The sequence below is a fragment of the Pygocentrus nattereri genome, chromosome 17 (genome assembly GCF_015220715.1).
Source record: "Pygocentrus nattereri isolate fPygNat1 chromosome 17, fPygNat1.pri, whole genome shotgun sequence".
In the NCBI taxonomy this organism is placed as follows: domain Eukaryota; kingdom Metazoa; phylum Chordata; class Actinopteri; order Characiformes; family Serrasalmidae; genus Pygocentrus; species Pygocentrus nattereri.
In genome coordinates, this window is record NC_051227.1 from 35211219 (window position 1) to 35235711 (window position 24493).

Sequence of the window (24493 nt, forward strand, 5' to 3'; positions counted from 1 at the left end):
CGTTGGCTCCTGAAGGACACAAATGTCTGTGTGTTGGAGAGTCCAGAGCCATCTAGGGCTTGGAATCCAAGACAGGATAAATGTCTTTTTCTCTCTCTAGGTTTCTTCGGATGGAGCTCTCTCTGTCCATTGACAATGCATTTGAAAAGACGTGATGGCTTCATGAGTATTTGCTATATTGCCAGAAAATAATCTGTAAAAGTTTACTAGTACGTAAAGTTAACAGACAGTTCTGTTACTCCTTTCACAGACAATTATGTTAAATTACAGTGCATACTCTGTGTATCTCCAGGCCAATTCATTCACTTCAATAATGGAACATTCTGTAATTTTACAGCTTTATTCAGAAAAAGTCATGTATGTTTCCACCAACTGAAATAAGCAATATCTTCTGTATCCTCCACTAGAACCCAACCAATACATCAGTTGGCTGCTGTCAGTCTTCATTTATGACCCAAAGGTTTAGTGGCATAAAGTACCGTTGATAACATATCAATAATTATTGACTTTTTGGGGCTGTGGCATCACCACGATTCAAACCTATCCTGACAACATATCAAATATCTTAAAAATAGAGATAAACCTTACAAGGTGGTCTACTGAGAGCCCACTTAGTCACCATTTGTGTATGTTTATCTCAACAAGACAAGCTGTACTAGTTAACAGCAACATGTTAAAAGTATCCAATTCTGCGCTTTAACATTTGGATGCTGTAACAACAAACATTTTCTTTGAGTAGAAAAATAAGAAAATAAGATGACTACCCTGAGTGGTAAAATAAGACCAGAGTTTGAAGTAAAATGTTCACGGTTACAAACGAAAGCTAAACAAATTCATAACAATTAAATCGTTCTTTATTTTCTCATTTCAGCATTTGTGCCTATATATCTGCTATGCACTAGAAAGCACTCTACTCTTGTAACAAGACATATTTATATCGGTTAGTAGCCAATTAACATTAGCTAATGTAGCCAGCTGGCGTTCATACACTTTAACTTTTATGTCTAGTTTAGGGGCAAAACGTACATTTCTGGGAAACTGCAGCACATGCTGACAGCGATTACGGTAGTTAACACTGCTTTAAAAAGACACAGGAAAAGAATCTTTAAAAATATCCTAGTTCCTTTCCTGACTCAAGAGCAACTTTAACCATTCTAACTTCAGCTAATGTTCAATACTGTACCACCACATCGAAGCTAATATTAATCTTTACTTTATCTTATAGTAGTGTTATCAACAACACATTGGAACTGGCGAAACAGTAGCTAGGTACTCTCTCTCACGCTGAAGATGCGTTTTTCTCCTCCTCATTTCAATGGTGTACCATTGCTGCAGCTCTATGAAATATGAAAAAATTACAGGGAAATAAAAAAATTAAAAAAAACTGAAGAATTCAGATTAAATTATGCAAAGGAAGAAGCTGTAAAAAGATGGATATTGTATACAGTGTAGGTGGTCAGAATTGGCCAGGGCTATAATTTGGGTGAGGCCTTAAACGACCCAATAACGACCCTTAAACGACACGATCCAATCGGGGCAGTCGTGGGCTGGAGGTTAGGGAGCTGGCCCTGTGACTGGAAGGTTGCCGGTTTGATCCCCAGGGCCGACAGTCCATGACTGTGGTGTCCTTGAGCAAGACACCTAACCCCCAACTGCTCCCCGGGCGCCGTGGATAGGGCTGCCCACCGCTCCGGGCAAGTGTGCTCACTGCCCCCTAGTGTGTGTGTTCACTAGTGTGTATGTGGTGTTTTACTTCACGGATGGGTTAAATGCGGAGGTGGAATTTCCCCGGTTGTGGGATCAAAAATAAAAAAAAGTATCACTTACTTACCCTCATATACATACACACATATAAAAATAAGTCTTGCTACATTAACATAGACCACAGACAAAATATACCATCAGCTCCTCCATGCACACCTCCTCTGGTATGTGTAATGAACCATTTTCGGATGTGTTTTATCTTCTCATTAGAAGCTCAGAAATTTAGAATGAATTGGCTGAGGCACATTAGAAGCATTATAAAATGCTCAATATGCACACACATTACATTACATATTAATGCACCACACTGCAGATGTTACAAAGGCATTCACATCGTAGCAAAACCACAGTAACGCAGAGGCAGATTACTTTAGAGTACCACATCAATTAAACAAGTCATACATAAAACCCACAAGCTCAGTTAGTCCATGAGAACAGTGGTCCAGGAAGGTTTAGTGAGTACTGTCCCTGCTATTGTCCCTAAAAGTACAGAACATCATGAAAATATGTCCAGTCAAGTTGAGATTTTTACCCAATATGACTTGTTTTCCATCTTTACAATGTCGGTGTGAAATATGTCAGTCTGAACTCCATGTGAACCAAGTCTACCACTGTATTCTCTGCTTTAGTCTGGAGCAGGAGAACTCAACTACACATATAATTCATGCCCTTAAGGACCTAAAAGATTAGGACTTGGTTGAATTATAATTTCATTTTTATGGTTAAAAATGTTGATTCTTTTCTTCATAGGGATCCATAAAATGTCCATAAGGCCATAGGTGCCCAAGAAGACAGCAAAGCAACAAAAAGCAGCAGCAAACACAAAACGAAGCGTGCAGAATTCCCTGAAGGCTCTAAACATTGGTAGCAGGCAAGATCTGTTCATATATTTAAGATGTATTTCCACTGTCACTGACTCAGGCCATGCATGTCCCTTATTAGATTATGATAAATTCAGACTTGCGTCAGGCTTTTCAGAGAGTGACCCCATTCTCTGAAGGAAGCCCACTGAGATGTACACAAGCTCCCTCTAGACAAATGAACAAGTGCCATCCAGCACATCTGAGTGTTTGTCTCTATTTTGTGTATGCCTATGACATCGCATTGAATTATTCATGGCACAGTTCACAGTCCTGTTCTTTGTGCTCTGTGATCAGATTCATCAGCAGCTTATCAGACTGCTCTGCTAGGTCACTGGTGTAATAAGGTGATACAAGACAATATCAGGCCTAAAATTACTGTCATAAGTACTGCTTGCAGTTAGCTTTTGAAATGAAGGAATGAAGGATGGCATTGATTTCTACACAATGTTCAGAGCTCATTTTATTGCATTAAGGTAAGCTGGCATGCTGTCACTTATTCAATAAACACGAGTAAAATTAATATGAGTGCAACAGAGTTTACAATCATTTCATAAACCATTAACTGGACAGTTTTACAGCTGAATGCTAAAACCGTACAGTCTGTGCAAGAACCGTGCAGCTTGAAAGGAACGTTTTACTCCTCTCAGTAAAAATGTATCAAACGTTGGCAACAATCTGAAGGCGTTTCTCATAACAAACCCCAACCAAATGCTTATTTATTCTGATTTATCTCTGAACCCTGCATTATTAGCCGTCTCCTGAGGGAAAAGGAACAGAGGAGCAGGAGGGTGGGGGTCCTGAATGCACCTGCGTTTTGCCTGCCAGTGTGATGCTATTTTGGCCCTGATGTATTCCGTGTGAAGGCCAGACAGTGACATTCCGGCGGTGGTGGGGTTGGAGGGGTGAGGGCGTTAAATATCAGCTCCTGCAGAGCCATGCTGGGGGAAATAACAGCCTGATCTAGAGCTCTGTGATACATCGTCTACACCAGTACACTGGGATTGGTGTCACCACAATGTAAAACAATGCTGCGTTTTAGTGGCATTGATAAATCACTTATTCAACTGCAGTGCATGTCGTCAGCTGAATGCTTCAGACTTTAAGGTTTACAACCATCATCATCATCATCATCATCATGAGTCACTTGCTAGCGTCTGGATGAGGGCGATTTCATAAGCAGTACACTGCTGTGTGCGCCGCAGGACTCCGAACTTTGATTCACAATGTTTCTCCATCTTTTATGATCTACAGCGAATGTTCTTGCCTGGTTGAGATCAAGCTGTTGGTTCTTTAGGTTCACTTTGATTTCCCTGAGGTTTACAATACTGTATGAGGTAGTGCTGTGAAGCTCTGTGAGGTCTGTAAGACAATGCTTTAGCATAAAGTCCTTGGTGCTCAGGAAGAAAGGGTTCATTAACTTTATTAATGCAAACTCAAAGTGGTCAGACATCTTTCTTATATTTTATATTCTCCCTAATATCCACTTACAACACTTTTCTGTGGGTTTTTGTACCAGAGAGTCATATATATATATATATATATATATTGCAAGGCCATTTTCCAACCTTTATTTATCCCTTACAACTATACAATCTGTTTTTCTGATATCTATAGCCTTCTTCTGCTGGTCCCCTAGTAGTGGAATGGGCAAATATTTTGTATTTTTTAAGGCAAAAAAAGACACTGCTGGCTTTCTGTGAGTGAAGTGTAACTGCTAGTGAGCAATGATGGGTGAAATGGGAGGGGTGAGAACCCCAGTTGTGAAACTATTTCACACCTTTCTACAAAAACGGTCATAAACAGCACAACTGCAGCTTTCTTTATAAAACAATTAATGTACCACTGCCATAAAAAAAAAAAAACACTATAAATGTTGTGTAGAAATATTTGAACATTCCTGGTCAAAATGCATGTTTCGGGGAAATAAATGGAAAAAGGAATACTCCAAAGAGAACACACAGTTTCCATTTATGTAGAAAATATGAAACGTAAAATACAGAATAAATGTCATAACATTTGCACAGGCCCGCCAGCATGTTAAATTCAGCAACTAAACAGTGATTGTGCATTAAAATGACATGAAAACGAGCAGAAGTGTGCTCTCTGGAAAAGATGTCAACACTTTTTCACTTAGAAAGTCAACTAAACATGTCATTTGACCAGCGGTGCACAAACTTTTGCATATGATTTCATCACTACTGAAGAAAAAGTCCACAGTCCAACCGAAGGACCTCCAACACAAGGAAAAAAGGCATTTTCTGGATAATGTGAAGAGGCGTTTAGACGTGGTAAAGGTGTATGGAAATGAGAGCAGTTCTGAGAGGCTGTCCTGTATTGTACACATTCGTACAGCAGTCAGGGCTGAGACTCCGCTTTACTGTGAAAGGGCAGAGCTTAACTGCTGCACGCTGAATAAGCTTTTATGTTTACACATGAAACCACAAAAACAACGAACTCAGAACGAGTTAATATTACGTTTAGTTACTTTAACAGTGTTTATACACTACATCAAACTTTTTGATTAAAAAAAATAAGATTTTATGGAGATATATTTGGAAATAAACTGTCCACACCGCCGGCCTCCTCTAGACTGTTAGCACTGTTAGCAACCGCCTGGCAGAGATCAGCGCTCAGTCTAATTAAACCAGGGCGCAAAGGCAGCCTGAACACAGGACTCGCTCTCTGAAGGTGCTGCTTCTGCGGGGATGAGAGGTGAAGGGATGAGGAATGGTGGAGGTGGAGGAAAAGCATGTTGGGCTAATTAACCGCTACTGTACCGGCGACTCGGGAGCTGTTTGTTTCGCGTGTGCGGTCGAGGGGAGTGACGGGGAAAGCGCCGCGGCGGGAATGGCTGAGAGCCGCGGCTGCTTAATAATTGATCTGCGAGCTCAGGAGCTTGTTTGGTGCAAATGAGCTCGCAGCCTCATCTGCTCTCTGAGCGGCTGCAGAGAAACGCATTGTTTTCCTAATATGCCACTGAATAAAGCGATCAATATGGCCGCTGCTGTTCCTGAGCGCAATCGTTTCAAAGCCCAGCGCCTCACAACAGCACAATAACCTCACACACACCCACAGAAACACACACACACACACACACACACACACACCCCTTCCCAACTGTTAAATCATCTGGAACTAAGTTTGCACTGCTCACTGTGGTGCCAGTGTGAGATTAGAGAGGGAGAGTCATTCCAGCTCCAGTTCCAGCAAAGTTAGCCAAGCTCTCTCTCTGTCTCTCTCTCTCTCTCTATCTCTCTCTCTATCTCTCTTTCTCTCTCTCTCTCTCTCTCTCTCTCTGTCTCTCTCTCTCTCTCTCTCTCTCTCTCTCTCTCTCTCTCTCTTTCTCTCTCTGTCTCTCTCTCTCTGTCTCTCTCTCTCTCTCTCTGTCTCTCGCTCTCTCTCTCTGTCTCTCTCTCTCTCTCTCTGTCTCTCTCTCTCTCTCTCTCTCTGTCTCTCTCTCTGTCTCTCTCTCGCTCTCTCTCTCTGTCTCTCTCTCTCTGTCTCTCTCTCTCTCTCTCTGTCTCTCGCTCTCTCTCTCTCTCTCTCTCTGTCTCTCTCTCTGTCTCTCTCTCTCTCTCTCTCTGTCTCTCGCTCTCTCTCTCTCTCTCTCTCTCTCTCTCTCTCTCTCTCTCTCTCTCTCTCTCTCTCTCTCTCTCTCAGTTTCTTACTCTCTCCTCTTTTTGCATTCTCCATTACTATCTCTCATTCTCACATTCTCTCTCTCCCTCCATTTCACACCATCACTCTCTCGCTTTGTTCGTCACCATCACTCAACGTCTCCCTCACACTACTTCTCTCTCACTCCCTCACTCTCCCTTTCTCTCACACTGTCCTTCTTTCTCACTATGTCTTTCTCTCTCTCTCATTCTGTCCCTCTCACTTTCTCCCTCACACACTCTTTCACTGTCTCTCTCACTTTCTACTCCACTCACTCTCACTCTGTCCCTCTCTCTCTCTGTCCCTCTCACGTCTTCCGTCACTTTCTCCCTCACTCTCTTTCACTCTGTCACTCTCACTTTCTCTCTCTCTGTCAATCTCACTTTGTCTCTCTTTGACTCTGTCCATCTAATTTTCTTCCTCTCTCTGTCCCTCCTTCTCTTTCACTCTGTCCCTCTCACTTTGTCTCTCTTTAACTCTGTCCCTCTCATTTTCTTCCTCTCTGTCCCTCTCACTTTCTCCCTCCCTCCCTTTCACTCTGTTACTCTCACTTTTTCTCTCTGTCCCTCTCACTTTGTCTCTCTTTGACTCTGTCCCTCACTTTCTCTCTCTCTCTCTCTCTCTTTCCCTTTCACTGACTTTTTCACTCACTCTCTGTTCCTCTCACTTTCTCCCTCCCTTTCTTTTACTCTGTCACTCTCACTTTCTCACTCCCTCTCTCTCTCTCTGTCACTCTCACTTTCTCTCTCTGTCCCTCTCACTCTCTCTCTCTCTCATTTACTCACTCTCTGTTCCTTTCACTTCCTCCCTCACTCTCTCACATTGCCCCTCCCACTTTCTCTCTCTCTGACCCTCTCACTTTCTCCCTCCCTCTCACTCTCACTCTTTCCCTTTCACTGACTTTTTTCACTCACTCTCTGTTCCTCTCACTTTCTCCCTCACTCTCTCACAGTCACTCTCACTTTCTCCCTCTCTCTGTCCCTCTCTTTCACCCTGTCCCTCTCACTTTCTCACTCTGTTCCTCTCTCTCACTCTTTCCCTTTCACTGACTTTTTCACTCACTCTGTTCCTCTCACTTTCTCCCTCACTCTCTCACATTGTCCCTCTCACTTTCTCCCTCCCTCTCTTTTACTCTGTCACTCTCACTTTCACTGACTTTCTCTCTCTCTGTCCCTCTCACCTTCTCACTCTGTCCCTCTCACTTTCTCACTCCCTCTCTCTCTCACTCTTTCCCTTTCACTGACTTTTTCACTCACTCTCTGTCCCTCTCACTTTCTCCCTCCCTCTCTTTTACTCTGTCACTCTCACTTTCACTGACTTTCTCTCTCTCTGTCCCTCTCACCTTCTCACTCTGTCCCTCTCACTTTCTCACTCCCTCTCTCTCTCACTCTTTCCCTTTCACTGACTTTTTCACTCACTCTCTGTTCCTCTCACTTTCTCCCTCACTCTCACATTGTCTCTCTCACTTTCTCCCTCCCTCTTTTACTCTGTCACTCTCACTTTCTCTCTCTCTGTCCCTCTCACTTTCTCCCTCCCTCTCTCTCTCACTCTCTCTCTCTCTCTCCCTCTCTCTCTCCCTTTCACTGACTTTTTCACTCACTCTCTGTTCCTTTCACTTCCTCCCTCACTCTCTCACATTGTCTCTCTCACTCTCTCTTTCTTTTTACTCTCTCTTTCTCTCCCTCACTTCCCCCTCTCACTGTCCCTCTCTCCCTCCCTCTCTGCTCTCTCTCATTTATTCTTTGTCTTTGTCACTCACTCACTCTTTCTCAGTCTCTGAGTTCTACACAGTAATGAAGTCAGTTCAAATCCTGAAATGATGCCTTTAATAAGAAAGATAATGTATGTAGTGAAACACACACACACACACACACACACACACACACACACACACACACACACACACACACACACACACACACACACCTCCCTTTATAGAGTATGAGTGTTCAGAAGTGAACATGGTATCTGCAGTATCATAACTCACCCAGCCTGTTGTTATTAGTACTCTGTGGAAGGACGTAATTGACGTAGGTCGTTTTGGATTAATGCTGAAACTCGAGGAAAAAGTAGAACTTGCACTGCACATGGTAATGACACTGTACAGCCGAATGTACCGTCGTGTAAATTAAATCATAACCTGCACAGGGCATTTAACATCCATATTACTGTAAGAAGTAAACTCACTACACACAACACAGACACCATAAAGCTCCAACGCCTCCAAAAGTCTAATTACTCTAAGCTAACACATGGAGTGCATTTAACATAGAATCAAAGTGTTGAAGCATAAAAAGCAGTGTAATTATGCACATGCAGGCTACTGAGATATCAAGCCTTTCTGTGCATGCACTAAAGCATTACTTCCTGCACAGACGTAAGATCAGTAATTGAGTCAGTGCATTAGGCCTAATTAAATGCATTACTTTCATTTGTGTTTAGTTACAGAAACATCAAAAAAGCACATTTCTCATCCACTTTCCAACAAGCGAAATGTGGAGAGTTAATTGCAGGTTCGGAAGATGCCCTAAGGCAGCGAGGCTGGTGTGCAACCCTATGAATTCCATTAACAACAATTACAAGATTATATCACAAGCTCACTCACTGCGGAAGCATTTCAACTTCTTTGTCTGTTTGAATGGAGGATTTATGGCTGCATGATATGGACAAAATTCCAATATTGTGATTAAAATTGCAACTACGAAATGGGGGAGAAAAACAAAAAACAAAAACAAACAAAAACCCATCAGAAAACCCATCAGCAAAGACTGGAATCACTGGATTTTTGCTTCGAACAAACAATCAGTAACTTATTTTGAATTTGTCGGGTTTGTGTTGTGATTAATGTAAGCAAGAAAACTTTTGTTTTATATAAATGCTGCTGCTACACCTATGTGCCAATAATATGGAGGTACATTTTTATTATTTTTCTATTAAAATGACGGAATAACACTGTATGTATCTCACATTATTTTGCAGCTTCTAAACAGAGTTACATTTAGAGTTTTATGTCTCCCAAAGTCTAAAAATGTCATCTGGTACAACCGTCCAACCATATATGCAGATAATGTAAACTATTAAACGATTAAAAGTTCTAATCACAATAGTTTGGCATGACTTTATGTTTGAAACCTTCAAATTTATATCATGTTCAAAAAGGAGATCTTTTAAGTATTCATTCACAGACTAAACTAAAATTCAGATTTTATCATGTCATCGTGTCTTTTATGAGGGAGTGTGGTCTCCATGGTGCAATGCAAAAGTCAGCAGCCCTTTCATAAATATTGAAAAAATTGTCTAGCCTTATTTGTCAGTGACCCATATAATAAAATGTTGCAGCATAATTTTGCATAACCCACTGGGCTAAATAATCAGCTGCCTCTTACTTTTAATACAGAACTTTATTTCATTTGATGTTATTTAAAAATGATTTTTTTAAGAAGTGAAAACTGACAGCTGTAAAAAGCAAATAAAAAGCTATTTATGTTGCAACTATGTCAATAGGACATGCTAGTGCATGTGTATTCTATGTATTCAGCCCACACAATGTGAGCTGCAGGTTTCAAAATAAAAGCCTAATAAAATTCGGCCAATTTTTTTTTAAGGAATGAGAATCACTGATAAAAATTCATGATTATTGGACCAAAACAGTTGACTCCTGTCAGATGACATGATTCCAATACCTGAACTGATTCCGTGTACTGATCCAGCAGGCCATCCAATGCACAATAAGGAGTAGAAAACTATACACTGCATAACTGTATCAAGAGAGAAACTGGACGTACCTATTCTGAAGGAGAGCGGCCCACTGGCGGTGCTTCTCACCCACATTGCTAAGAAGAGCAGAGGCGCCCAGGCTGCGAGCATCTTCTATACCTCCTCATGGGTCCTGCCCCGGGGGTCCCCCTGCGCACAGCCACCTGCAACCATACATAAACACACCAATTACAGCAATTTACAAAATATCAAATTCCACCGTAATTTGATTCAGATGGATTAATTGCCTACTTTGACCACCCTCATCCTCCCAGACAGGTAGAACTATTCACACAGTAGATGATTACAGGCAATAAAAACACTAAGCGCTCTTTGTAGCATATTTATTTACAAGAAACCATAAAACTAGATTTACTGAATTTTTACATTGAAGTAAATAAATAAATAAAGCCTGAACATTTTATTTTGGCCCCAAAAAAGACTTCACTGAAAATGAATATAATTGATTCAAATCAATTCTAACTTCCCAAGACGCTTCAGATCAACCTGTGCCCCTACCAGACATACAGCAGGTGAAATAAGTATTGAACATGTCACCAATTTTCTAATTAAATATATTTCTAAAGGTGCTGTTGACATGAAATTCTCACCATATGTTGGTAACAACCCCTCCAATCCACACCTGAAAAGATATCAAACCATAGATGTCCATAAATTAAGTTGTGTAATAATGAGAAATGACACAGGGAAAAAGTATTGAACACATGAAGAAAGCGAGGTGCAAAAAGCCATAGAAATCATGACACCAGCTGAAATCTATCAGTAATTAGAAAGCAATCCTGCCACTTAGTAAAAATTTATATCAGCTGGTTCAACTGATGGCCTATAAAAAGGTGTCTCATTACCAAGGTGCCACACAAGAAACATCTCATGATGGGTAAAAACCAGTGAGCTCTATCAAGACCTTCGCATCCTTATTGTTGCAAAACATACTGATGGCATTGGTTACAGAAGAATTTCGAAACTACTGAAGGTTCCAGTGAGTGCTGTTTGGGTGATAATCCAGAAGTGGAAAGAACATCATTTCACTATAAACCAGCCTCAACCAGGTACTCCCTGCAAAATTAAAGACAGAGGAGTGAAAAGAATGATCAGAAAAGTTGTCCAAGAGCCAAGGACCACTTGTGGAGAGCTACAGAAAGACCTGGAATCAGCAGGTACAACTGTCTCAAAGAAAACAATAAGTAACGCACAAACCACGCAAGACTCCACTGCTGAAGAAAAAGCATGTTGAAGAGCGTTTAAAGTTTGCTCAACAACATTTAGACAAGCCTGTGAAATACTGGGAGAACATAGTTGGTCAGATAAGACCAAAATTGAACTCTTTGGATGCCACAATACACACCATGTTTGGAGGTCAAAAGACACTGCCAACAGTGAAGTGTGGAGGTGGGAACATCCTGGTGTGGGGCTGTTTTTCAGCGTACGGTACTGGCATGCTTCATATAATTGAAGGAGCGATGAATGGACAAATGTGCCGAGACATTCTTGATAAAAATCTGCTGCCATCTACCAGGATGATGAAGATGAAACGAGGGTGGACATTTCAGCAAGACAATGATCCCAAACACACAGCCAAGGAAACTCAATTGGTTTCAGAGAAAGACAATAAAGCTGCTAGAATGGCCCAGCCAATCGCCTGACCTGAATCCAACTGAAAATCAACAGAAGGAACTAAAGCTCAGAGTTCATAGAAGCAGGGCCGGCCCTTCCTTTAGGCGATACAGGCAAATGCTGTGATTGATTAATAAATATGAAAAAGCAAAAGCAAAGTCCACATAATCATAACTTCATTGTTTAATCATTTTAGTCAAATTAATAATTATTATAATAAAAACACACAACACCTATCACCCGCGCACCACCCCCCCCCCTCCCGCCCCCGCACGCTCTGTGCACCTCGTTACTGTTTCTCTGTGAGGAAAAAGACAACGCCACAGAGTGAGTGACATCTAAAGAAAGACCCATAAAGATGTCTGAAAGGCAGAAGTCCTCTGGTGCCCAGGGCAGAAAAAGGAGAAAAGAGGAGGAAGAAAGGCGGCAAAAAAACAGAGGTAATATAATATGGTGAATTAACCATACAGTAAAAGTTCCCTTCAGAAAAATAGTTGCTAGCTAGCAAGTGATCAGTTACCCCCTTCCCTAAACTCATTAAAGAAATTTGAAAAGACCCCCCCCCCATTTTCACTAAATAAGCAGGTCTTAATCCTCGTTGATTAGAGACTCTCTACAATAAGCAGAAGGTTGTTCTCTGCACTGCTTTATGTAAAATAGTTTTAAAATATTTTTTGTGCAACACCTTTATATTTATTTATTGTTATACAGTTGCAGGGGGCACCAACCAAAATCTCGCCTAGGGCACCACATTGGTCAGGGCCGGCTCTGCATAGAAGGAGCCCACAGAAACTTGAGGAACTGAAGAGTATTTTTGAGTAAAAATGGGCCAAAATCACACCTGAGCAATGCATGCGACTAGCTTCTCCATACAGGAGGCATCTTGAAGCTGTGATCACCAACAAAGGCTTTTGTACGAACTATTAAATACATTTCAGTAAGCGAGTTCAATACTCTCTCCCTGTGTCATTTCTCATTATTACACAACAATTTATGGACATCTATGGTTAGATTTTTTTGCATGTGTGGATTGGAGGGGTTGTTACCGACATCTGGTGAGAATTTCATGTCAATAGCACCTTTAGAAATATATTTACTTAGAAAATTAGTGACGTGTTCAATACTTATTTCACCTGCTGTACACTGTCATGGTTACAGCAGGAGGTTGGCCTCCTACATGTTTCCAAGGTGTAATTTCACTCCAATTAAGTGGAATTATGTCTCAGTTACTTTATATTAATTAAAACACTGGTTCAGTCATTTGTTAAAAAAAGGTGCTTTTGTTTTTAGTTCCTCTTTGTTTAGAGTTCACAGAAATATCCTCCTTGCCTGCTGGAGGGCATTAATGAAAACAAACACACACCAGCCAAACTGGTGGGTGTATGTCTTTGTCTAAATATATTATAAACTTTTGAGATTCTGTGAGCCTGCCTCCTGAGACAAAGACAATATGACAATAGGATAATATAATGTGCCATGTGGACATAAGAGCAGCGGTTATGTTGGCTGTTACAATCTTTGGCTGGTTATGAATGTAGGCTTTAAGACATTGCTATTATATTTGGTGCTGTACTACAGTGGAAGGTCATAAAGTAAACTGTGAAACACATCCATATCAGCTGTCACTGATGAGGGACGGCCTATGGCTGTGGCTTAAATATCTCTAAAATCAAACAGTTTAATACATGTCAATTAACCAATAGTTATTATTAGTTTTTTTTTATTTATTTGTCACTAATGGACCAAAACATCATATCTCCAAAATGGTTTAAACTTTAATAGAGAAGGATAAAAAAAAGCCTTTTTGACTTTTATGAAAGTTAATGTAGTGTTGGACCAGCTGATGTAATTTAAGCCCATTTCTATTGCCCCCCCTTCCAGAAAAGTCCCATTAATCCCATTAATTTTACATGTGAATAAAACACAGTCAAATCTGATCATTAATAACAATTATGAGTGTTTTGAATGAAATTATATTATACATTTATAATCACACCATAAAGTTTAGGAATTTTAGCAATTTTAGTGTATATATATATATATATATATATATATGGTGAATATATTTAATTATTTATATAATGAATATAGTGGGTTATATCAATGGTTTGTTGTGTTTTAATAAGTATAAACGATTAACTATGCATTAAGGCGAGGTTTATGCATCACAAAGTACCACAATTCCAAATAACTGCTCCATCATTTAAAACAGGACATAGACGATTACTTTAAAGTGTTGTGTTGTTGTTAGTTTGTTATTCATAAACACAAATAAGTGGATGATTACAATCAAGTTCTAATTTATTAGCTATGGGTTGTGAGCACAAAATAATGACATCTATTAATGTTCAGGTTTCTGTAATTCACAAATATGATCAATTACATGTATATCACTTAGTGAGTGTTTGATAGTTAAACTGGTATCATGTGTTAGCGCATTATTGCATTCACGCATAATACGGCAATTAAAGAACTATTAAAATTCATTGAAAAAATCAGGTTCCTTTTCATTAGGGTCTGTTATTATAAAGAGATCCTCGAAATCTGATGTTTATCTGGTGATGCTATGCTTAACTTTCGAGGGTTTTATCCTGTCATGAAATTCTGAGTGAATGTAAAGGCCAGCTGGCATTTTCAAATTATGCCTCTCATTGAGTGAGGGGGTGAGGTCTGGCCTGCGGGCTGCACTTTGAGCAGCCCTGGTCTAAGACCTTAACTTCTGTCCTTGAATAACAGGTATTAGGTTTTAACCTGAGACTGATTTAAACTCAGAACCTTTAAAGTAATGTCACCCTGTCCCTGGTGGCCGCAGTGGAGAGTTTGTCTCATTTAAACTTAAGCGAGATAAAGATTCCACTGCCTTCATATATTTCATTTAAAATCTGCACCCCCTATTCATTCATGCTCTCCTGTTCACCGATCCTAATCTCTTCACATTGCCGCATTAAGTGTGAAAAACAATGTGTTTCAAGTGTCAAGCAGGCAGACACGGCCGTGCCACCATTCATTACAGGACGAGCTTCCGCAAACCTGTAGCTACATTATCACAGCAGGAAAATGGCAATTAAAAACATACACAGGCCCAATTCAATTCACTCAAATGCAATTATAGCAAATCGCTGCATGGTCTGTGCACAGTGGGCTGCACAGCGGAATACTGAGTCTGAACTTGACAAGTCCTGTACAACAGATGTCAGTGAACGTTCACAGTCGGTGGCTGTGCATAAAATACAGCATCAAATAAGCTCTTTATATTTTAACCTGTCTATCCATGGCCACATCAGTGACCCTCACTTTCACACTCTATAACCAGGGTACTCAACTCTGCTCCTGCAGGGCTGGAGTCCAGCGCAGTCTGCTGGTTTCCCTGCTTTACCACAATTACACCTCAACATTAAAGAGGAATCCTACAATTTATGATGGACTTTTATTCTGGCTCTGTGATTCAGTTCCACACATCGGAAGTGAAGTGTCTCTAAAAGGTTTTGCCAAAGCTTGGATGCCCCTGGACCTTTTTCTGTTTGCTGAATTTAATGCATTATGGAAAAATATAGTGCATCCTGCTATGATTATAAGACAGTAGTGCGTCCTGCTATGATGTATGGTTTGGAGACTGTGGCTCTGTCTAAAAGACAGGAGGCTGAGCTGGAGGTGGTGGAGATGAAGATGCTGAGATTTTCGTTGGGAGTGCCAAGGATGGACAAGATGAGAAATGAGCAGATCAGAGGGACAGTGAAGGTGGAGCAGTTTGGAGATAAAGCCAGAGAGGCCAGGTTGAGACGGTTTGGACATGTGTTGAGGAGGAATAGTGGATATATTGGGCAAAGAATGTTGGAGATGGAGCTGCCGGGTAGAACGAGAAGAGGTAGACCTCAGAGAAGGTTTATGGATGTAGTGAAGGTGGACATGGAGATGGTTGGTGTGAAAGTAGAGGAGGCAGTGGATAGGGCAAGATGGAGGCAGATGATCCGCTGTGGCGACCCCTAAAGGGAGCGGCCGAAAGAAGAAGTATGCATTATGGAAAAAAACAACATGAGATGAGGCCTGTGCAAAAGTTACGGCACATTATATTTAATGTTTTTATAATGTTTTTGAGAAACCCCAAAATATGTTTTTAAAAAGCCACTAAGTGAGAAGAGGTACAGGAAGGGCAAGTTTTTATGTGTAAGTGCACTGGTAACTGGAGGGTAAATAAAACGGCTATACCAGTGCTGTAGTCATTATAACCCCGGTTCATATCATCCCTGCTGTAAATAAATCAGAGCTAGTGAGTTATTTACATCTTAATGATTAAATTAGGCTCTAAATGAAAATCTATGGAATTCCTAATTAACAAATGAGGTGAATCAGGTTTGTTTGAATAGGAAAATAACCAAACTGTGCTGGGCTAAGACCCTCCAGGACCCCTGCTACATGAGATAACACACTTGAAGGAAAAAAAATACAAAATCCAATAGGAACTGTTCACCCAGCTTGATTACTCAAGCTTCCAAATTATTTGCTGGTGCAACATAGTCTTCATCAGGCAGACGGCCATATGAAACATTCAGATTAGACTAGAGACACGTAGTGACATCACACACTTATCTACCTGCAAAGAATCACATGATTTAAGCAGGATGTTAGCTCCTTGATTCCAAGGCCTGAAAAAGATTTATTTCCCAGAGAAAACTGGAGACCAATCACATTGTTAAGTATTGATTACAAGCTGTTCATGTTCGCCAACATGTACACTAACAGACTTACATAGTATTTTTCATGAGCCTCAAATGGTCAATGGGCACCATTTAAGAAATAATATATCGCTGTTGTCGGAACCTCGTATCTCCAAAATTGGAACTTTACAGGAGAAAGAAAAAACCTACTGTAGTTTTAATGCAAGTCAGTGGAACCAGACATCTTTCCAAGTCAGTTTGGGCCCTTTCTTTTGCTCCATTCATCACGAAATTTACACACAATGTAAAGATCAACAGGTCCTCTGAAATTATGTCAAAAACTGAAAAATGACAAAAATGGAGATACGAGGTTTTCTTCCGACAGCAGCGATATGTTTAGTACTTGATTTAGTTGACGACTAATCGTATTGATTCAGACTGTCATTGTTTTGCTAGACTTTATTCAGGCATTTGACACTGAGCTGAACGTAACTTTTTATTTAAACCCCTAAACTGACTTAGTTTTGGTCATAACGTCCTGTCTGTCATTAACATGATTTTTAATTTGATTTAATAAACAATGATACATTAAACATGATAATACTATGAAATCACATACAACAGCTATATAATATTAATAAGGGTGTTTCTAGGACATTTCAACTTCAGTTTCCTGTTTTCTCCTCTTTTTAGCTGTAAACCTACTCACTATGAGCGCTCACAAGCATCCTCTATTGAAAAGCATTTCAAATTCTTGAAAAGGAAAGTAGAATCTCTCCACAGATATGATTTTTTAAAAAAGGACTAAATATCAACTGCTCGAGATTATTACCTTTTTTCCACTTGCCTCTGGCTTGCCTTTAAATCTAAACAGCTGAGAGTGTTTGAGCTTGTTTGACACTCAGGATAAAAATCTCCAAGGCCCAAATTATGGACTGTGTGAAATAACTGGGTGTACATGTTGCCACGAATTGTCAGGCAGCATCTCGGTTTTTTTATAGACTAAGAAGAAACTACATACATTTTTAAAAACTGGCTTCAGAGAGATCGTTAAATTTTTGGCAGAGTACTTGTGCCAAAACTGGAAAGTCTTTCACTGTGTGTCTTTATGAGTTTCTGAAGAAATAGAATTGTAAAGAAATCAGTAGCCGCGTTCTCAATGTTGTATGTAAGAACCAGCAACATCAACTGAAAAGCTCAGTACTGTCCTGCAAAAGGCTGGAAGGTGGGATGGAAATCGTGGACTCAATAACACCTTCAAGGTGAACTGGCTGAGCAGTTTTTTGCAGAATGCAGATTCTGTGTAGTTCTTCATCCCCCCACCATATCTTTAAGAAAACTGGTCCTGAGATGTAATTATCTGCCCTCTCGATTACCCATAAAGCTTTTTCATTTTCCCCAGCAGGCTCTGTTAACTTGGAAGCTGTGCTACATGCACAATTCTTCTCCTCATAAAATATTACTATGGAACAATAAAGACACTGTCATCAAAGGAAAATCATTATTTCTGTCACATTGGCATGACAAGGGTATTTCTCATGTGATGGATTGGTTGTATGATGACAGCAGCTTACTCTCCTATGAGCAATTTATGAAAAAAAGATACTTTTCCCATCGTTTTTAAGGAGTTTTACTCTGTCTGCAAACCAATCACAACTGGCTTGTTACTTCAGATAAAAAGTTTTTTAGCTTTGCTTTGCAGATGATTGTATAAAAGACTGCCTGGGCCCTTAAACGACTCTCTATTTTTGACTAAATGTGGCATAATAATTATATTAGGATCCTAATTTAGTCCAGAAATTCTCAGACATTGATTGGAAAAGGTCTTGCCTACTTAATTACAAGTTCTGCATTCCCAACAAGACAAGTTTCTAAATTCTTCAGAAAATCCATCCCGTAATTCTCTTTTGCCAAAACGTAGACACGGATGACTTGTGTAAGTTTTGTAAGGAGGAAACTGCATCATTGGTCCACTTGTTTTATGACTGTGGCACAGCTTTACTATGAAAGATAGCTTTTATTTCTTCACAAATTCTAATACTCCTCTTAAAGATGCTGTTAATGATTCTATTTTATCTGTTAATTTCCAAAAATTGTTAGTGAAAAGTGCTTTGAATATAATGGAAACACTCTGGAGCAGCTGCCCATCAGCTGTATCAATATGCCTAACACCAAGCATCAAATAGCCCCTCAGCACTGGGCTGTGGAGCAGTGGAACAGGGTTCTCTCCAATGAAGGAGCTCCAAACAGCACCCTTGTGATGAACTGGACTGATCCAGAACTCATCGTCATTAATGTTCTGCAATCATGCAGAATGCAATCAAAAGCCTTTCCAGAAGATCAGAGCAGCAAAGAGGGACAAATCCTGTTTGTATTAACACCCTTGATATCAGAAGAAACGTAGGATGTGCAGGCGTCTAACTTTTTGATATATAGTACAAGCAGCTTTTCTACAATGGTGACGAGAATAAATCATAAATCATGTATGAGATTATTAATCATGTGACGTAAAAATAAACACAAAGCCGAGCACCATATTGCGCCACTTCAATGCAAGTTCAAATTATAAAACACTTTATATTAAGCTCTCGATGAGCTTAATAAATATCATTCAGAGTATATGTCAAGTATCTTGGTCATATTTTCCTTAGCTCCCTGTCTCAATACAGTCAGTTTTCCACCATCATCACCATCAAGACCAAACTATAAGCAGCTCATGGCCTGGCCTGGAACATTCTTCAGGTTTTACACAATGTCAGACGTAGGCTTTGTTTAAAGAATGCATTGAGATTTATTTTGAAAGTGTAGCGTTCCAGTTGGACAGGGTTTACGCAGTTCTCTGTTTAATAGCTGACAGGTAATTAAAATCACGATAGAGAACCTGCACACAATGCAGTGCGTCTGAAGGAGGCTATGAATAGAGGAATGACAAGGGACTGTTTCTTTTCTCTGCCGTTTATGAAAATGTCATGGTTCTGAAAAGGGGATGAAGGCGGAGCATCTGTGCCCCCCGCCTCTGTCAAAACACACTGTAAACTCTGTGTCTTTAGAGCCATGAGTGTGAAAGAGCTGTCAGTGGCAGGAACAAGAATGACTGGATGTCAGCTCGCATACACAGAAATCAGTGCACAATGTGCTTAAAATATGACTGCTTTTAAATTGTTATCACTTCATGGTCAATTATGCTTCCTCATCTATAATCAGATACTGGCATTAACATATGTAGTTTTGTATAGACAGCAGACCTTTTCATCACACACACACACACACACACACACACACACACACACAGTACACTAACTGGCCACTTCATTAAAACCATGTCTCTGTTTCTACACTTACTGTCCATTTTATCAGCTCCACTTACTGTATAGCTGCACTTTGTGGTTCTACAGTTACAGACTGTAGTCCATCAGTTTATCTGCATACTTTGTTTGCCCCCTTTCACCCAGTTCTTCAAAAATCAGAACCCCCACAGGACCACCACTGAGCAGGTGGCGATCATTCTCAGCACTGCAGTAAGACTGATGTGGTGGTGGTGTGTTAGTGTGTGGATCAGACAGAGCAGTGCTGTTGGAGTTTTTAAACACCTCAGCATGACTGCTGGACTGAGAATAGCCCAGCAACCAAAAATATCCAGCCATCAGCGTTCTGAGGGCAGCGTCCTGTGACCACTAAAGAAGGACTGGAGGATGACTAACACAAACCGTGCATCTACAGATGAGCTGTCGTCTCTGACATCTACAAGGTGGACTTACAAGGTAGGAGTGTCTAAGAGTGTGACAGTAAGTATCTACTTAGGTATGATGCGATGGGCAATTGTCTGCTGGCTTTCATGAATTCTGTTTCATTGTGCTTCCACCAAAAAATTAACAATTTTACTTGCAATACTTGCAAAATACAACAACCATGAAGATTTGATTAAAGAACATTTAACTGAAAATCTTTTTTTAGTTCCTAAAAATCACTGGATCTTCTCCAAAAACCTAGAAGGCCCTGAGGGTCTTTTACATACAATACTGTTATTGTATATATAGATATTACTACATGTAAAAGACTATTCACTTGGAAAAAGAATAATCGTATAAGGACCACTATTTTGTTTTTTTGGACATGGTAGGTTGACCGTGTTACCTGGACAAAGCTGGCCATTTTTATTCTGAAAAAGTATGAAAACTGATCCACATGCACACACACACGTTTCCCCATGTTTATCCAGAGGGCCCGAGGGGGCACAGATGTTCTTGAAAGGAAAAAGAAACAAAAACAAAGCTCTGATCATCAGACTGTGTCATACTCGACAAATGGTCATAGATTTTGATATCTGAAGTAAGCAGAGGCAACGGCTTTTTCCTTTTTCAGTCTCCATCTGGAATTCTCTTAGCACTTTTCCATATGTATGTGTGTGTTTATGTGAAACACATAATACTGTCAGGATCTGGACTGAGAAATGCAAGAATAAACCCACTTTAATTCTTTGACATTTCAGTTATCGTATGTAACAATAAGAATAATACGGTTAAGATCCCCTTATTAGTCCGACAACAGGGAAATTTCACCTCCGCCCATCTGTGAGGTTAGTGAGCACACACACTAGGGGCAGTCAGCACACTTGCCCGGAGCAGTGGGCAGCACCCGGGGAGCAGTTGGGGCTTAGGTGCTTGGCTCAAGGACACCTCAGTCATTGTCGACTCTGGGGATCGAACCGGCGACCTTCCGGTCACAGGGTCCCTATCCTCCAGCCCACGACTGCACCAGCATTATAAAGCATTTTGTGGGAATCTTTTAATCACTACTACATTTCTCTTTGTAAGTAGAAGCAAATTCTTTATTAAGATTTGAATTTGAATAATGACTTGAATTGAATAATAAGCTTGTTTGGCAGAAAGAAAAAGCAAAGTAAAGAATATATGGTTTGAATGTCTTACAAGTTAGCCTTGCTGATTTTTCGTTTACATTTTGGAAGTGATGTAAAACCTAGTGAATAATTTCACCTGAAAAGGGCAGCACTTCGCTTACAGCGTCTTACATATATGAGCAGACAGCGAAAGAAAAAGGGCAATCGTAGCTGAAAGAAGTCTAGGAGCATCTTCTGAAAATGAAAGATACAGTAGTCACATGTAATATACGAATGTTTGACTTAGGCTTTCCACAGAAGCACAACGTTATCTTCATACTCTATATAATGAAAAAGAGCTGGTTTTGATTCTGAAGAAGCAGAATAGTCAGTGAACTATTAGCTTTCCATCAATGCTGGTGTTCTGACCAACTGAGCTCTTCCCTGAAGACTCGCAGTTCTCACTGTAAGTAACTTGCCAGAACGAACTAACACTATCCTTATAAAAGTCATGAAAGCTCATCATGTTACATTAGGAAAACACTCAGGAATATTCTAAGTTGCATTGGTTTCTCATAAACAGAAGTGCTCATCCTGCTCATCCTGCCACAGCATTACATACATTAGCTAGATTATAAGGTACAACTCAGTAATTAGCTTAGAATATAACTCATTTTACAAACACAGTTCTCACATGAAATAGATGCCATTCACTCATCCTGGAAGCCTATTTACACACATCTTAGACATAAACAAAGCACATGGTGTTTATTCAGCTGTTGGTGAACAGCACTTTAGTTGATCAAATCATTTAAAAACACATTTATTTCATTATTACAGATCTTGCATTTATAGGTCACTCTTAAGCCAATTAATCGATTATGAGCCCAATTAAGACACATGATTATTTTTCTTTACCCTACTTACAAGCTTCAGATGTCCATGTTTAAGATAAACTTAGACTGTGAAAGTAATCCATCTTCAGCAACTTAAAAGTGTTTGTACATTAAATGTTTAATGTCCACAAAAGGACAGAGAATCTCATACTTTATTTTAGGGTCATTTGTTATCAGAGGTTTCGTATGCCCTTGTTTTATCAAAAAATATCAAATATCTAGCTGGCAATACAATATATAAACAGTGCTTATTTAAAAATTGTTAAAATGCTTACACGGTAGCCATAACACTTTACTACTTGCACTGGTGTTGAAAAATGAGGCTATTTTCCTTATGTGCCCTCTTGAGAGTGGCGCTTACTTGTGCTCTGATTCACAGTTCTTTCATGGCTGACCGCCAACACTGATTCAACATGCTTAAATGGCCAAAAGAACGCTGACAAGAACTGAGCCAATACACAACACACTGCACAAACTAGGAGCAGCAGTCGGCCACTGACACTCAACAATAGCCTGACGCTCATCAAAGGCCTGGTGCCCACCAACTGCCTGACACCCTCACCACCTTCCTGGTGCTAACCAAAGGCCTGATGCCCACTGACAGCCTGACACCTCACCAGCATCCTGGCGCTCACGACTGCCCAACGCCCCCACCAATACCCTGGTGCTCACCAAAGGCCTGACACTCACTGACAACCTGATGCTTATCAACAGCATGACCCTCACTGACGGTCTAAACCTCACCGATGACCTGGCACTCACTGATGGCCTGATGCTTGTCGACAGCCTGAAGGCATTCAATAGCTGACAATTGGCTTGCTATGTCCAGGCCTTACCAGGCGAAAGTGCAGATTTAAACATGTAATAGTCATTATTGAGAAATGTACATTGTGCAGGAATCTGAGGGTAAAAACTCAAAACTCTAGACTTCTCAGGGTTAATAATAAAGAGGCCAATGATTGCTTAATGGCAGTCACATTATTCCTCTTTTATTCTGTAGACAATGTTTGAGTTTAGCTTTCAGGTTGAGGTACAGCATAAAAACAGCCACCTTTTTATCTATACTGCTGCAAAACCCGTCTCTATTAAAGTCATCAGTGTGCAGACAGGCCCAGTGACTTACTGGAGACACAATCATATAATTTAGCCTAAACATGAATTAACCTTGGACGAGGCTTGAGACAGTCACCCGCTGTGAAGGCATCGAATGAAGAGAGCACACTTTTATTTATGCCAAGTGCGTGTAGGCTGTCAGTAGATAATGATAGTAATAATGATCACGATGATCATTTTCACAGGTTTCTAGGCAGCTCAAGCAGCTGTAGGGATGAGAAAGCAAAACATTTTCAAAGCATATACAAAACAGAGAAATGGAAATCAAGAACGAGGCGCAAATAAGAGTGAATGCATTTACTTTCACTACAGTCGGGGCGCTCACACTTTGGTGAGCACCAGGCCATTGGCGAGTGTCAGTGGCAGACTGTCGCTTACAGTTTGTGTGTTGTAAGTTGGCTTTAGCCGGTCCATGTCAGCGCAATTTTGGCCGATTGAGCATGTTGAATCAGCGTTGGCGGTCAGCCATGAGAGAGCTGTGAAGCAGCACACAAGAGGAAAAATAAAACACAGCAAAGCAAGCAAACAGGCATCTCATGAGGGCACGTAAGGAGAATAGCCCAGTTTTCCATCTAACAGTTACAACCGGCAACATGCAACATCTCATTTTGACTTATTAGACTTAGACTTAGACTTTATTGCCATTCAAATAAACACCGTACAGTACGCATAAGAACGAAATTTCGTTGCCTTGGCTCAGAGTAGATCAGTAGTACAAGTAATACAATGTAATGCAAAGTACAATGTAGTGCAAAGTGTAGTGCATATGTAAACATATGTATGTCGACAGATAAATATTTTTTAAATAGGTATATGTACATGAGTATATTGCACTGGAGGTCCCATGTATGAGGTAATCAAAAAAAGAAAGATTTGGAGCAGCATGTTATTTAGAGTTCAGCAGTCTTATGGCGTGTGGGAGGAATGTTGATTATATGTTGATGAACTAACCTCATGGTTTGGTATGACAGGCTCCATTCTTCCAGTGGTGGAGGCAGGAACCAGGCATCGAAATTTCAACGCCTCCTTCTTTTATGACTTTGTTTTATGATAGCTCTGAGATAAAGTTATGGTCTAGAATATCTGATGTTTTAATCTTTCATTATGTATTTATGTTGCATACTGTATATTCATGGTGGAGAGTTAAATGCAGGGCCCTGTAAGACGAATTGGTCCCCGAAGAAAACTAATTCTTTCACATTTACCACTATTTTACCCTCATTACATATAAAAACACAAAAGACACGTGGAAAACTCACGCAAGAGGTTTTTGATAGTAAACAAAATGGCTGTGCATTCATGGTAGACATTATAACC

At 40.2% G+C, this 24493-nt stretch overlaps 1 protein-coding gene across 2 annotated transcripts in view; it reads right to left on the bottom strand.

Moving 5' to 3' along the window:
• The window catches only part of grik4 (glutamate receptor, ionotropic, kainate 4), a 598764-nt gene that overhangs the window by 320800 nt on the left and 253471 nt on the right, over positions 1 to 24493 (bottom strand). For both annotated transcript variants that reach the window (XM_037546764.1, XM_037546765.1), the window contains one exon: positions 10070 to 10204. In XM_037546764.1, coding sequence (XP_037402661.1) covers positions 10070 to 10151 — 82 coding nt within the window. In that variant the 5' untranslated portion in view covers positions 10152 to 10204. The remainder of the gene's footprint in view (positions 1 to 10069; positions 10205 to 24493) is intronic.